The sequence below is a fragment of the Rhagoletis pomonella genome, unplaced genomic scaffold (assembly GCF_013731165.1).
Source record: "Rhagoletis pomonella isolate Grant_MI unplaced genomic scaffold, Rhpom_1.0 Rhpom_scaffold_00005, whole genome shotgun sequence".
In the NCBI taxonomy this organism is placed as follows: Eukaryota; Metazoa; Arthropoda; class Insecta; order Diptera; family Tephritidae; genus Rhagoletis; species Rhagoletis pomonella.
The window spans coordinates 44,026,233-44,041,576 of NW_023458559.1; the positions used below are offsets into that span (position 1 = coordinate 44,026,233).

The 15,344-nt window shown below is 35.2% G+C and overlaps 2 protein-coding genes across 3 annotated transcripts in view; both read left to right on the forward strand.

Moving 5' to 3' along the window:
* The window catches only part of LOC118739033 (dual specificity protein phosphatase 22-like), an 89,198-nt gene extending 74,198 nt beyond the window's left edge, over positions 1–15,000 (forward strand). The window contains exons 3-5 of one of the 2 annotated variants that reach the window (XM_036470124.1): positions 12,693–12,814; positions 13,750–13,866; positions 13,946–15,000. In XM_036470124.1, the coding sequence (XP_036326017.1) occupies positions 12,794–12,814; positions 13,750–13,866; positions 13,946–14,803 (996 nt within the window). In that variant the 5' untranslated portion in view covers positions 12,693–12,793 and the 3' untranslated portion in view covers positions 14,804–15,000. Of the gene's footprint in view, positions 1–12,692; positions 12,815–13,393; positions 13,667–13,749; positions 13,867–13,945 lie in introns of those variants that run through there. The other variant, XM_036470125.1, reaches the window with a different exon arrangement.
* On the forward strand, positions 13,946–15,324 carry LOC118739034 (uncharacterized protein DDB_G0271670-like; the record flags this gene model as incomplete). The annotated part of the gene is given in 1 exon segment (XM_036470126.1): positions 13,946–15,324. A coding segment is annotated over 1 exon segment (235 nt), but the record flags the coding sequence as incomplete, so codon positions are not given.
* Between the last annotated feature and the right edge of the window lie 20 nt (positions 15,325–15,344).

Genomic DNA, 15,344 nt, shown 5'->3' on the forward strand with positions numbered 1-15,344 from the left:
ATTTGATTTGAAACCTGCTCAAGAGCTTTTCAATATGAAAGTCGACAGGGAGCTTTTTTTGTAAGACTTTCGTGCCAGAATAACCAAATTGTTTCTAACTATTTTGCTTACTGGTATTTGTCTTACAAAAAATTTGCAATAATCGCTCTGTAAATTTACTAATATTAGGGTGGTACATTAGGGCGTTAAGAACTCAGATCTGGTAGGTAAGTGCTGCAACGGGGTATTTAAGGTCAATGAACTTTGGTGCAACAAAAATTGCCTCTTCGAGGTAAGAACATCGATATATCATACTCAAAGGTCCGATTGTAAATGGCGAAAATCGGTCGAAAAACGCAAAAAGGCGATCCCTACGTTCGGACAAAAAAAAAATTGGTTTCGAAATTGTCGTGCAAAAATGCCACAGATTTGGAGGTACGGGGCGAATTTTTTTTCTGTGCGGTCTAATGTGCATACATACTTATGTAGGTGTATAGCAATCTAGAGAATTTTAAGAACTGTCACCGTTATCGCCGTCAACCAGTTTAAGTGTTGCACTCGAAAACTAAGCATGTTCAAATGTTTGTAGGCAACTAAGTAGATATGTGAAAGTCTTGCTGCTTATTATACACCTACATAAATTCTGATGGAAACTGGAAAAAATACGCCAAAGGCGCAAGACAAGGTGGTACAACTAGGCAGAATAGTGCATTTAAATTTCAAGTGTTGTGAAAGTATGTTCGTGCATACATACATACATACATTCATATCCATGCACATTTTTTCGTGAAAAGCTTCATAAAATGCTAAATGATAGCGTGAATGTGATTTATGCCAAAGTAGATCTCGTAAAAGAAAAGAAGAAATGGAAATAAAGAAGTGCAACGCAAATAAAACCCACTTAAACACATACATAAATATGTATGTATGTAGTATACAAACAGTGAAAAGACGAGGGTTTTTCTACAAACGGTGCGAAAACGGAAATTCCGATCCCCTACGTTCATACAACTGGCAACTGGCAACTGGCTTGGTTGGCACCACTGCTTGGTTACAGATTGCTGAAAAGTTGAGGAAATTTTGCTATTTTTGCAGCCAGCCGCGTGTGTGTTGAGCTGCCGCATAAATTTCCTGTCAACGTTGATAACTGGATGGTTGGGTGGTTGAATGGATCAATGGATGCTGCACTCTTTTCCTCTGTTTGTTATTGTTGTGCATATTGTTGAAGTTACAGCGAAAAACTGCAGATTATTGACTGGTGTGATTTCTTGCCATGCATATCATTGCATTTGCTGGTGATTTTTCGTTGAAAATCGTGCACGCAAAGGATCCACACTCGAATATTACTGCGTGCATAAATGACTGCGAAATGTCTTCGTTGCGCATACTATTTTGTGTGTCAGGTGGGAGTGAGCCTGGTTGAATGACAGTGTTTTTATGCTCGTGAGTGTGCATGGTAGATGGAGCTATTTACATACACTGCCGGCAAAAAGTATTGGCACAGCTGCTTTTTTACAATATATGTATGCAATAATTTTTGTTCTAATATTTTTCCGCCAATTTTTATAAAAATATGGTTCATTCTACAACAAAAAGAAAAACATAAAAATACAATTTCTAAACTTTGTTCAAAATTCGCGAAAGTACAGGCAATTTTCAACTTTTTAATCAGATTTTTTAGATTTTTTTTTGAGTATGCAGATTTGCAGCCCATCTAGTACAAAAACTGCAAGTTCGGAGTTAGTCAAAAATCGTATTCATTTTTGAGAACTTTTTTGTTGAAGGTGTTTTACATTTTTTCCATAAAAAGTATTTTCGAACATTTTTTTTTTTATGGAAGAGACTGCGTGAAAAAAAATTCCCAAAAATCAACGGTGATTCGTAGCTACTTAGAACTTCTACTTCATTACAATAAAATTGATTCGGCCACAAATCTGCATACACGAAAAAATTCTAAAATATCTGATTAAAAAGTTGAAAATTTGCTGAATTTTCGCGAATTTTGGACAAAGTTTAGAAATTATAATTTTGTGTTTTTTGTTGTGGAATGAAGCATATTTTAATAAAAAATAGTCGTAAAAATATTACAATAAAAATTGTTGCATATATTGTAAAAAGGTAGCTGTGCCAATACTTTTTGCCGGCAGTGTACATATGTATTTATTTATTTTGTTATACTTATAAAATGCTGACCTCCACGAAAATTTTTAAATTTAAAAAGTAATTGATGGGTCTCTTGCTGGGATTGAAAAAAATTCAACTAAAAAAAATCGCCAAAATTCGACGAAATGAGACCTTTTAAATTTAATATATTATGGAAAGTTTTTCATATATGTACATTCATAAACTCGCTGAGTTATAACTGATCAAAGTCAAAATTTTGTGGAATTTTTGTTTGTTTTGCAAACTCTGGTACCGACCCCATAGTTGAAGATTGAGTGTTTCACGACTTAAGGATTTTCTAATAATGGAAGGTGTTTTTACCATTTTTTTCCAAATAGAAAAATTATTTTTCAGCACCTCTTTCGGGACTTTTTGATCTTTCTATGCAATTTTTGGATTTTTTTCGCCTTTTTCAGGGATTTTTTGGAACCTTTTGAAACTTTTTCAGTTTTTTCGAGATTTGTTAGAAGCCTCTCGGTACCTCTTCGGGCCTTCTGGAAATTTCTCGGGACATCTCAGACTCCTGTGGATTGTTCGAGGTTTTTGGGACCTATAGAGACTTTTAAGGACTTTCCGTGTTTAGTTAGGTTTTTTTCGGCATTTTTCTGGTTCAGTAAAATAAATAAATATGAGTAAATATTCTCGGTACATTTTTGTGACACCTTGGAATTTCTCGAAATAAATACTTGTCAGGACTTTTTTGCGACTTTCTGAGTTTTTTTCTTCCTAGCAAATTTTTGATATTTTTTTCGAGATTTGTTCGACACATTTCGGTACCTTTTCCGGGCTACTTGGAATTCATCGGCACTTTTCAAGATTTTTTCGCCATCGCCGCCTGTTTGCTACTACACTACAAAGGCTTTTAAGGAATTTTCGCTAAAATGTCCGAATTTTCGGTAAATTCTCTTTGGAATTTTCCTTGATTTTCTGGGCTGTTTTATGACTTTTCGTGTTTTGTACGGATTTTTCAGTTATTTTCTGTCTAAACGGTTCATTCTTAGGAATGAAAAGCAAAAACAAAAAACATAAAGAGCTCTCATACCCTCAAAAAAAAGTTAAAAAGAAAGGGTATAAGCGACATTTTTTCAAATTTTTCTTTTTAATGCAGAAATATTCTTCGAACATCTAGATAAATTTCTGCATCAAAAATAAAATTTTCAAAAAAATGGTACTTGCGTCTTTTTGTAAGGCTCGATATATACCTCAGGCGTCAAAAAAAAGTATAAAGTACAATAGAAAAACAAGTTTCCATAAATCGAAGTATTTTCGCGTGGCCCAATGAGTTTTTATACCTTTTTAAAATGTAATGGCCTTATTCATAAAAAATAAAGTAGGTTTAAAGAGCTTTATAAATTGACGTTTTCATACATTTTTCAATTTATAAACCTTTTATAAAGCTACTTTATTTTTTATGAATAAGGCCTTAAGTATGTACCCACAAAGCGCTTGCGCTTATAAAAATAAGCGTTGACATTACAAAAATAACATTCAGGTTAAAAAAAAAAATCAATTCCAATAGGATTTATAATAGAAACACAACTTTCCATATATCAAGCAGATCTTTTACGCCTCACAGAGAGCCTTTATGCTTTCAAAAAGCCGAATTTTTTTTAAATGTACATATATGTATGTATGCAAAAGAAGTTTCCACACACATAAGTAGGATTTAAGAGGCAAAAATAGCTTTCACTTATCAAACAAAACTTTCATTGTCACATGCCATGTTTTGTTTATCAAAGATAATCCTCAGAAAGCCGATTTTCTTTACATAAAGAAGCTCTAGCGTGTCACGAAGACCTTTTATGCTTTCGAAAAAGCTCAATATTTTTAAATAATTCTGCTTTTACATGACAAAAATAGCTTTCCCTTTTCAAACTCGATTTATCGCTTGTCAATTTTTAAAGAGACGAAGGGGTCATAAAATCAGCAAAGTGGAATTACTACTGCTGAAACAAGTTTCTATATAAAAAAAAAGCTTTCACACGTAACAAAGAGCCATTCATTCCTTTTTTGAAAAGGTTAATAGTTCTAAATGTATGTACCCACAAAAAGCTTTCCTTTTAAATTACAAAAATAGCTATCATTAAAAAAAACACTTTAGCATGTGAACAAAGATATTTTAGTTCTCAAATAAAATACCCAGCTGCCAAAAAAAATTAGCAAAAGTAGTACATGTTGATAGTAGAAATACGATTAAAAAATTTTAAACATTTATTTGAAAAACAAATAATAAATAAAATTTTATAATTAAACCATAGTTATATAAAAAATTTTATTATTTATCTATTTACTTAATTATTTAATCAGAAAGAGTTTTCACGCCAAAAGAAGTTCCAACATATCTACATAATAACGCAATGAGCCTACCTTGATATTTAGTCCTTCAATTTCAACACTTTATCATTTCCTCTATACAGACTCATAAATACACGCACAACATAGCGTCATTAAATACTTTCGTAAAACATCATAAAACCACACCTTAATCGCTTTTGTGCGTGACATTGAAAAGAGGCGTAAATTTTTAAAGCTCAGCAAGAGCACAAGTACATAGTAGCTATTGCAATTTCGCAACAGATCAACAACAGATTTACGAGACAATTTAACACACATAGCAGGAGCAACAACAGATCCAGCGGCGTCGGAAGCAGCAGCAGCTCTGGCAAGTCAACCGCCAGGATAATAAATGGCAAGGCGGCCAGCGAACAAAACAAATAGGCGAAAATTACGAGCAACCAGGCAGGCAAGCGAGCAAGCAAATAATCATCAAATCGAGCAGCGAAGCAAATGGGTCACCATGGCCTTTAAAATGGATGACTGCTGGCTGCTCTTAACGCGCTGCTAGATTTTACCGTGACTGTCAAGTTCAAATGTTAGACAGATAAATGAGCTTAGAAAAAGTGTAAAAAAAATATTGAAAAATGAGAAATGCAAGCGTGACACGCCTACCTGCAAGTTTTTTGTTGTTTTTTTTTTTGCTAAATGCATGTATGTTGGTCTGAAGATTTTGTGTAGAGGATTTTATCCCGAAAGCGAAAACAAATGCAGCTTCATGAATGTATTACCGCAGATCAACACAAATACATATATACATGTGTATTAGGGTGATCCTAAGATTTAAACTGCTAAATTTTGTTAGGCGATCCCATCAAAATTTCAAATTTTTAAAAATGGTTTTAAGGGTCGCTACCAGGATTAAATTTTTTTATCGCAAAGTTTTAAAAAATGTTGAGTTGTTCTGACAAATTTGACATAATGTTTTTCATATAAATTCATAAAGTCGCTGAGTTATAGCCGGCTAAAGTCAAAATTTCGCGATTTTTAAAAGCAAATTCAATTTTTGCCAAACCCTTTTAGAAACCCCTCATTTTTTTTATTTGCAAATTTTCGTAGGCCTTTACTTTGTACTTGGAAAAAAATAAATAGTTACTTTAATGACCACCCGAATGTGTACACAAACATATGTAGATATTTATATACATATATTTAAATGCATTACTATCTTTGTGTTCGTTTTGTCAGTTGTTTGCTGCTGAATGCCAAGCTTACAATTTTGTGCTCAGCACCCCTTTTGGCACTTGTGTTGACCTTTAAATTAGCATCTGTGTGTTTGTCTGTGTGTAAGAGTGTAAACACTGCAGCAGCTAGTGCCAGCGCCTGAAACTATGCCACTAATAAAGGCAAGGCAAGGTTATGTATGCTCTAAGTAAAACTGTCAACAAACTGTTGAGCCAGCTCAGCGATGGAGGTGGTGACGGCGACGACATTAGCTGGCGATTCCATTGCTACATTTTTTTTTTTTTTTTCAAACAACCTCCAATGCCAGCGGAAGTAGGCGCTGTAATGTAGCCTAACATTTGTCCTTTTCATTTATGTGCAACGAGCAGCAAGTATGTATGGAGTGGCAGGCATTTGGTGATATGTAATAATAAAAGCTAGACTTACAGACAATAAATACACTTCATGCCAAAATTATAAGTGCCCCAAAAATTGACAAGTTGTAACTATTATTATTATTTTTTTTTAATTAAATTTTTTTGTATAAAATCATAGCTTAACAAAAACCGTGTAAATCCAAATTTGAAACTTGGTGCAATATTAAAAAAAAACTTTAGAAAAATTTTGAGTATGCAGAAATCATCGAACGAAAAAAATTGCCAAATATTAGCGGTAAGTGCCTAGCCACGTTAAACTTAGACTTTATTTTACTACAAATAATTTTTAAGCAGTAAACAAAACTGACTTCAATTCATAAAAAAAAATCATAACAAATTTAAGATTATCGTTAATTTCTTCACGATCCAATTATCGGATCTAAGTAAAATTAGTACGATACCAACCCTGAGATACCACCTTTCAGATGAAAAAAGAATTATCGAAATCGGTTAAAGTGGTCCAAAGTTATGCATACTCAAAATCTTTCTAAGAAAACAAATTAAGAAGCTACAGCGCAATACTGGTAAGATAGTTGCAAGACTTTTGTAAGAGAAATGAGACAAGATAGTTTGAAAGATTTCATTTATTCTGGCACGAAAGTGTTACAAAAAAAGCTCAATTGCCTACTTTCATGGCGAAATGCTTCGTTGACAGAAAGCACTTCAGCATGTTCCAAATGGAGATGTATGATGTTATGTATATCATTTTGCTCCCGCTGCACCATCAATCCAATGGCCGAATGGGTAAAGCACTGGCGTGCCATTAATGAGAGCCGAGGTTCGAGTCCTAGGGCAAAGGATTTCTTTGTTTAATATTCTTTCCATTTTGGATTTTGTTGTTTTAGAAAGTAATATATGTATATATACAATTTCTTTTTTTCATTTCATTTAAAAAAAGCTTTTTGTATTTTTTAATTGTGGTATCTTTTTAAATTTACATGTTTTTCTTTTAAGTAATAGATTTTATTGTTTAAAAAAAAATATTTTTAAATTTCATTTAGTTTTTATAAACCCTATTTTATTTTTTTTAAGCTTATTTAATTAAATTTTCGTTAAAGTTTATTGTTTAAAAAGAAAAGTATTTTCTTCTAAGTTCATTTAGTTTCAAGCAATTTGTTTCCTTTTTTAATTAATATTTTTTTTAATAATTTTCTTTTCAATTTATTGCTTTGAAAAATATATTTTGTATTTCATTTAATTTTAAGAAGGTTATTTTTTATTGAAAGTTCTTAAGCTGTTTAGATTTAATTGTTTAAAAAAAATATTTTTTTTAAATTTCATTTCATCTTTAGGAAGTTCTTATATGTATGTATAAATACATACATAGTTTTTTTCTTTTTTTTCAAGATAGTTTCCGGAATTGACAATTGTCTTACGAAAGACTCTAGTAAGTTGAAAGACAGTCGTCAGAGTTACCATGTATTTGTTAAAAATGAAACAACGAAAAATTACCCGTTTAAACTTGCCAATTTTGACATGGAGTGTACATATAAGCAAAAATAAAAAAATAACTTACTAAAGGATGACGACAACAAATTGTTTAAAGCAGAAGAAGAAGAACAAGTATAGCACGGATGTCAGCGCAGTCAACCTCTACCCTCAAATCCCCTTTTATTAGCCCCCTTAGCTATTAAACGCTACTAACTGTACTTAAGCTTACCATCAGTAGCAGTGTATCGTGGCCTTTGCGCCACAAAGTATGCTTTGCTACAAATCAACCGCAGGCTTGCCAAGTCATGTAGGGCCTGCAATTTTATTGGATATGAATTTTCTGCTCTTATTGTTATAGTTGTGTATACAAATTTTTCTCTTGCCTTACTGGCACTAACAACATCAAACACTCGGCACCGACAATACCAGTCCACAGTAACTTTGTGTTGTACGACATTTCATTTAACTGTCGCCAAATTATTTCGTGATTGCATATTTTCGGGCGATTGCGCCATAACAAGTTCTACGTACATATATGTAGTATAGTGCAGTAAATTCAAGGCATGGTAGGAGCGCGAGAGACAATACTGGTGGGAACCTTGCACAGCACGCCGGCGACGCCGCCACAATGACGTCATTAAAATACAGGCACTCGACCAGTGTAATGCAACACTGTAGCGCGGTAGGTGGCGCGGCAAACTGGCCGCAGGCAAATCACTCGACACGAGCAATTTCAATAAATTCATGTGACATTCGTGGCAATCAAATAAAGTGTGCATACTGTTGGGCGCTTGCTGGCGAGTGCAAATTATTTTACATATAACTACATTGCAATCAGTTTACCAAAAAAAAAATACGAATGTTTGGCTTTTTCGTTGGATTTATATGTGTGGCCTTTCGTCTATTTTACCTTTGATTTCCGCGTCATTGGCGCCAAAAGTGCTTTAAATTGAAGTGTCTTCCACTTATGGAAGGTAGATAAACAATAAAGGGAAACACAAATTTCGTGTGACAGGTTGGCACTAACTGACACGGTTGCGATTGATGGCTTGCGCTGTATTTCTATTCTTTGTATATCGATTGAAGAATACAAAATAAACATTGTATACTTTTGGGCGGTGAAGCTTATTTAAAAAAAAAAAATGCAGTAAAATGTTTAGTCTAAACTTCCACCGAAGTAATTCAGTCCGTTGAAAGGAAGCGAATTCTTCTCTCGTTGTTACTGTACAGCGTCTTTTAATAAGGCCGCAGATTTCCACTTATAAATAAAAAACAAAAAAAAACAAAAAACAAAAAAATTTCGCAACGCGCAAAACATTTGAATAATTTTTTCGTGCTGTTCAACTGAGTATCGCTCTATGACTAAGTTCGCCAAAGCCTGTAGTACTAATTTTCTGAAATAAAATTAAAAACATCATTAACATGTAACAAATAATTGCTGTCCAAGATCTGCCTAAGCCTTGAGTCATATTTTGTTTGGCAAGGGGGTTAAACTTCTCTAGAAACTCGAAGGCTACTTCTGAGGATGATAATTGTACCATTGTAATATTCCCGTTCTCCTAGCACTAGAATCACAGACGCCAGCTCCGAAGCCCTAGGGTGATTTCAAGCCGTCTGTGTACCATTGCAGGAAACTAGCCTGGAAGCGCCAATACTATCGTCCGATGCTGGTGAAAATCTCTGACTGAACCCTGTGAGAGGCTATTGCTTAGGCCTTCGACCTCTGCATTCCTGCGAATCATCGGATCTAGCAAAGACTGTTGTACCAACACACATGCATTTCATTTCCTCGATGCAAGTTGTTGAAGGCTCGTGCAGGGGCCTTCAGCAACAATCGGAGTTATCTGGTTATAGATATTATGAAGTTCCGGATTTCAAAAAACCTATTAGTGTAGGTAGCGGGATATCGATCCAAATGTCAGTGGAAGAATTGCTACCACTGGCGATCACGGAGGAGTACTAGATTCTACTCAGCGTGTCGCCAAAGGTCACACCTGGTGTTTGTCCGAAAAGGGTACTTTTATCGACTCGACACAGACTTCGACATTGTATGCAGCGGAGTAACCGGAAATACTTGCATGGAGGAAGAGCTTTTGAGGTCAGCCTCTACCTCGAGCCACGCAGCCGCAAACCGGTATGGGCCAAGGAAGAAGGTTAGCAAGAGGCAACAAAAGGCTCTTAACCAGAACGAGGGAAACCAAAAGACAGCGGTCAACAGGAGAAAAAAATCTCCAAACAACCACATCAAATTGCTACGGTTTCAGACGACCAGCCAAGGTGCTCCAGGAAGGTGACGCCAACCAGTGAGATAGCCAAACGACACCTGACGACGTACATAGAGTGGATCGACCAAATCAATATTAAAAGGCAGATGATGCTGGAACTTTTGAAGCAACTCGATGTGCTGAGCTCGTAGTCAATTATCTAAAGACATAGCAGCTAAGATTATTCTTTATGTTTTGCAATGCAAAAACATTTCCAAGGTGGGATTGCATGATAACAGTTAGTTGGAGTACTTAATATGCGTAGGGCGCCATGGATAATGAGAGAGGTTAAGTTCAGACTCTGTCTTTACACTGATGGCGTAGGCCCGAGCTCAATAATTTGTCGGAGTCGGAGCTTAAGCTAACTCTTTATGCATTAGGCCCATTATCTTGCACCATTTCCTGCATTAAAGCTAGAACTGACATCGAATGAAGAATATATAACATGAAGGTAACGAAATGGTAAACTAGAACCTCCCCTGTGTCATTGCCTAGCTTTCGGAAGCCCTTTGTTCACCTTACTGAAGGAAAATAGCAGCTCAAGGAATAGACATTTCGAGAACTCGCCAAAAAGTGCCTTTTAAAGGTCTACAGAAGGAATGTTAATTCCGGAATCCCGGCCTTTTTAAGTCCCGAAAAGCCCGGAATTCTTGGCTAAAGATCCCGGGATTTTCGGGATTTGTAATTTGTACTGATGGCAATGATAAAAACTCTTTTTCTTGGCCAGTATTGGCGGTATTAATTTTTTTATTTTATTATTAATATTTTTTCTTAAATGTCTAGCTCATTATACATATTTATAACACCTTGCGATATTAAATTTTACACACAAAAATCAATATATTCGTAAAACCATGGGCCAATTATTGTAAAATTGCGTTTCTAGTTTTTCACCCTGACGTAAGTAATTCCAAAATGATTGAAAAAATTCAGTCAAATGTGCTAAGAGAAGAATTATGCGTAAGAGGAAATTCTGTAGAATTTAATCAGATTTAATTTGTTTGTGCATATGGACTGGTACATATTGAAAATGTTATATTAAAATTTGTTCCTTGAAATTTCTCAATATTTGTTTTTGAAAAAATTATATGTTAAAGACTTATATAAACTAGATAACATCCTCGAATTTCGTCCTTCTAACTTTATCAGCTTAAAAAATTACATACTCGTCCTTGTCACTTCAAAAAATTATTATTTTTTTTAATTCAAAAAAAAATTCCTACCTTCTTTCCTTCCTTTTATTTGGTACCCATATTTTGATTCTACAATGCATTGAATTTTTTTAAATGATTTTTGGAATTAATCATATCTTTGAAATGACAAAATCCTTTAAAATAAATCTTGACGTCAAAGAGAAAAAATAAAAATGCCACTTTAAATAAAAAAGTAGGTTTCAAACCGATTTATTTATTAAGTATTTATTTTATGGTAGGAGAGCTTCTCAAACAATTTAGAAGCAATTTTTTCGATTTAAGTTATTGAAAAGCAATGAATATCTAAATCCCGGGACTAATCCCGGGATTCCGGGCTTGTGATAACGACATTCCGAAAATCCGGGGATCGTAAAAAGCCAAAAAATTAACATCCCTAGTCTACACTTTCTTCGTAACACTGAGCGCCAACTAATGCTGTATGCGAGATCTCACGAATCAAGCAAGCTAAGCTGAACGTCTAATTTTTCTATGTTCCTGGTTAATATGGCCTATCTTCCGCGGAACCCCTCCCTAGCGAAATTAAGTAGATTTAATTTTGTCACCTTCACTGTGGTTAAGTATGTATGCATGTACATTAGGGTGCATCACCTGAAAAAATTCGGTTTCCACCGGAGTTAAATAACTTAATATGCGCTAAATTATCCTGGTTTCGCCCAAAAAAAAATCACCCGAAAATTTTCCAACCGACCATAGTAATACATAGAAATGAAAAGTGGAAAGTGAACCGGTTCCGCAGAAATGAAACTCATGATAAGGCTGAACATATTTTTTGAGACTTCTGCCAAAAAATTCCGGAAAAATATTAAGATTTACTTGAGCTAGGCTGATTTTAAATACCACCGAAAATTGCATTATTTTGATTCCGTTGATAATATTTTCAAACATTTTTATGCAGCCATTTTAAGCTTAAACTCTTCTATCATCTGGGGCGATTTTTTTAGAAAAAATATTTTTTAAACTTAATTTTATACATATACAAAAAAAAAAATTTGTGGAGGTATTTTCAAATAGATACAGCTCGCCGCCGAAATATTTTGGCGAACGTCTTAAAGTAAAGCAATAATAATTTTTATAATTTCGCGTTGTTTTTGGTACTAACACTTTAAAATTTTCATTGAAGGTGTATTTTAATAGATCCTGATGTATCCTCCCAAAATCTGTGAAAAACGCAGTTTCGAAAAAATTGTTGGTTAGGGCCTTTGAGAATTCAGGTAACGATGTGTATGCATATATAGGGGCTCCAGCTTTGTGCTATCGCATTCAAGGGAGAATTTTTTCAATGGAATTGTGTACAAACTTTTAAGACCTTTATTGTTTTATTAACTGTATAACCGCAATCACTATTGGATTAACTAATTAATTCTGTAGAATTTTGATTTTTGTTTCTTTGCTTCTTCTTTATCTGTTCAGGACCTGAAAAATTTAAATGTCTTCGGTTTCTTATTTTCTAGATGTGACAAATAGTGTTTGCATTTTTTAGTTATTTTTTATTTTTTAGGTGTTTTTTATCCCTTTAAATCATCCCTGGAAAATTTCTGCCAGCAACACTAAATTATAACAAACAATATTTTTTCTTTGCACATATTTCTTTTTTGTAATAACAAATATTGATTTTGTCAAAATTTTAAGTCAGAAAGAGGGAAAATATAAAAAAAAAACAAACAAATATATTAAAATTAAACTTGTGTAAATTTTTTTTATTGCAGAATCGCGACGTTGAACACAAAAACATAAGTTTTCAAAAGAGGACACAAAGTTTAATATTTTCTTCCTTGGAAAGTGAAGGACAATAAATTAATGAAGCAACATGGGAAATGGCATGAACAAGGTAAATTTGAAATAATTCAGTATTCCGTGAACTTACAGGTTTTTACACGAACTTGAGCGATTTTTGGAGAGTTGTGTAGAGAATGAAGTTGCAAGATTTTACCCGAACTTTTTCTTTTGGTAAAATCCTTAAGTGTAAAGCGATCACTGGTTGACGTTTTTACAGGAAAATGCTTTTTTTATTCCCGATATCCTGCCTGGTACAATTAAAAAATGTAAATGCAAATTCCACTATCTTGCGGGAACTTTACATTTATTGCCGCTTCCACCTTACACAGTGCCATCTGTCGACTTAGCAGCGAGATAAATTGTTCAGTTTGTTGCAATTGCCAGCACACAATAAAAATCTTTCTACAGTCTAAATGGAGTGCGGATAATAAGTGAAAAGCAATTTTAAAGATTTATTTTATAAAATATTGCGAAATTTTAGCTACTGAAAAATTAGTGATTTAATTTTTCTTCAAATGTTTAGCATTATTTGGTTAAAAAATATTGCGGCTCGCATGCAACACTGCTTTCGGTGAGAGCGCATATTTTTCGGAGCTCTCTGCGCAGTCAAAAGCAAAATGTAAACAAAACACAAATCAGCTGTTTTGCTGCAACAAACCAATAGTTGGCATGGCCATTGACTATTAGCTAGAAAACTGAAATTAAAATAAAACAATGCACAGCTAGGAAGTTTGTAGCCTCGGAAGAATATATCACTGTTTTATTTATTTAGGCGTATAAAGCAGGATATAGGAAGTGTACATTCCAAAGTTTCAACAAATGCTGTCGTATCTACAGAGTAAATCCCACAGGGTTTAGGGCAAAGTCCCTCTGACAACGCAGCATGGATTGGCACATGAATTTGGCAAGCGGGGTTTTATTTATATAAAAAAACTTTGCTTCTCAAGTTATTCTCTTACTAATGTATCTATTTTCCCATCATTCCAGGTACTACCCGGCCTCTATGTAGGCAATTACCGCGATTCGAAAGATCAACAGCAGCTGGACAAGTATCAGATTACACACATTATAGCTATACACGATAGTCCACGGCGTTTGCTGCCGGTAAGCATATACAACCACACTACATAGTAATTGCCACTTTTTAAATAAATTGTTCACTTTTGCCCCTCTTCCGCCACAGGACAAACACTATCTCTGCGTCATGGCTGCCGATACGCCCGATCAGAATCTATCGCAATATTTTTCTGTTTGCAATGATTTCATACATGCCGCCCGATTGCGTGAAGGTAATGTGCTCATTCATTGTTTAGCCGGCATGTCGCGTTCGGTCACTGTTGCTGTGGCGTACATAATGACCGCCACGAACTTAACTTGGAAGGAGGCGTTGAAGGTAGTGCGCACTGGGCGGGCTGTTGCCAATCCGAATATCGGTTTCCAAACACAGCTGCAAGAGTTCGAAATGTATCGCTTGGTGGAAGAGCGTAAGCGTTTGCGTGAGCGGTTTCCTTCGACTGCACTGGAGCAATTGGATCGTTCCAAGTGTTCAGCAGCATTGGACAACTACCAAGAGTTATTGCAAAATAAGGATATATGCGAGGGAAATTGTGTTCGGGGCGAAAAATGTCCAACAGGTGCGATGATAGTATTGCCTTTGAATGGTGGTGGGGAAGTTAATGTTATTGAGAAGGCGGGGAGCCAAGTGCCAGCAAGTGGTAACGACGAAACGGGTGCTGCGTCAAATAATTCGGTGGCTTATATGATCTCTTTTGCAACTGAAAATTGGAAAACTTTAAATGTAAATAATAGTGGTTTGGAAAAAGGCGGCGATGTAGATGATGAACCGGATATTGATGCTATTTGTGAACCGCAGGTTCAAGAAACGCAAGCAAATAAAGCAGATAATGATGATAGCGATACTGAATCCGATGAAATAAGCTGTGAAGATAATCAAGTTGGCGAGCAGATGATGGAAAACGTTTTGTACTATCGCCCACTGCATGCCGATGAAGTGCCCAATGTATCACCAGCACTCCGCTAGGCGAACGTTGAACAAATGCTATGCGAAAGAGCTAAATTGATGAGCTGTTAAAGACTGTCAACGATGTTTAAAATTTAATTAGTGTAATTTAATCATAGTAAACCGCATATACTGTAAAAATTTGCTGTAAAAGCATATTGCGCTCGTCGCTCGCTCAAGCTAAAGCTTTTATTATATTGTCGTTTATTGCAAACTTATTTCTTGTATTTTCATTTATATTTCACTTGCTTCTCTTTAAATTTATACCCGTTTTTCCACACACTTTCTTCATGCAGGTGTCTGCAATATGGACCCTTCAAAAGGTCTCTTCCGTCGACGGCCATCCACAGCTTCGACCCGTTCACGCCTTCGCGGCCAACCCTCTTCGTCCAGCGCGTCTGCGTCGCCTTCGATATCAGGTTCTGGCATTAGCAACGTAATCGCAACTAACGTCGCGCAATCGTGTCCGACATCGCCAAGCCACTCACAGGTTACAAGGCGTTCACTGGGCGGTCAAAAAATACCCGAAGACGAAGAAGCGCGTAGTGCTTCTGTAACAGGG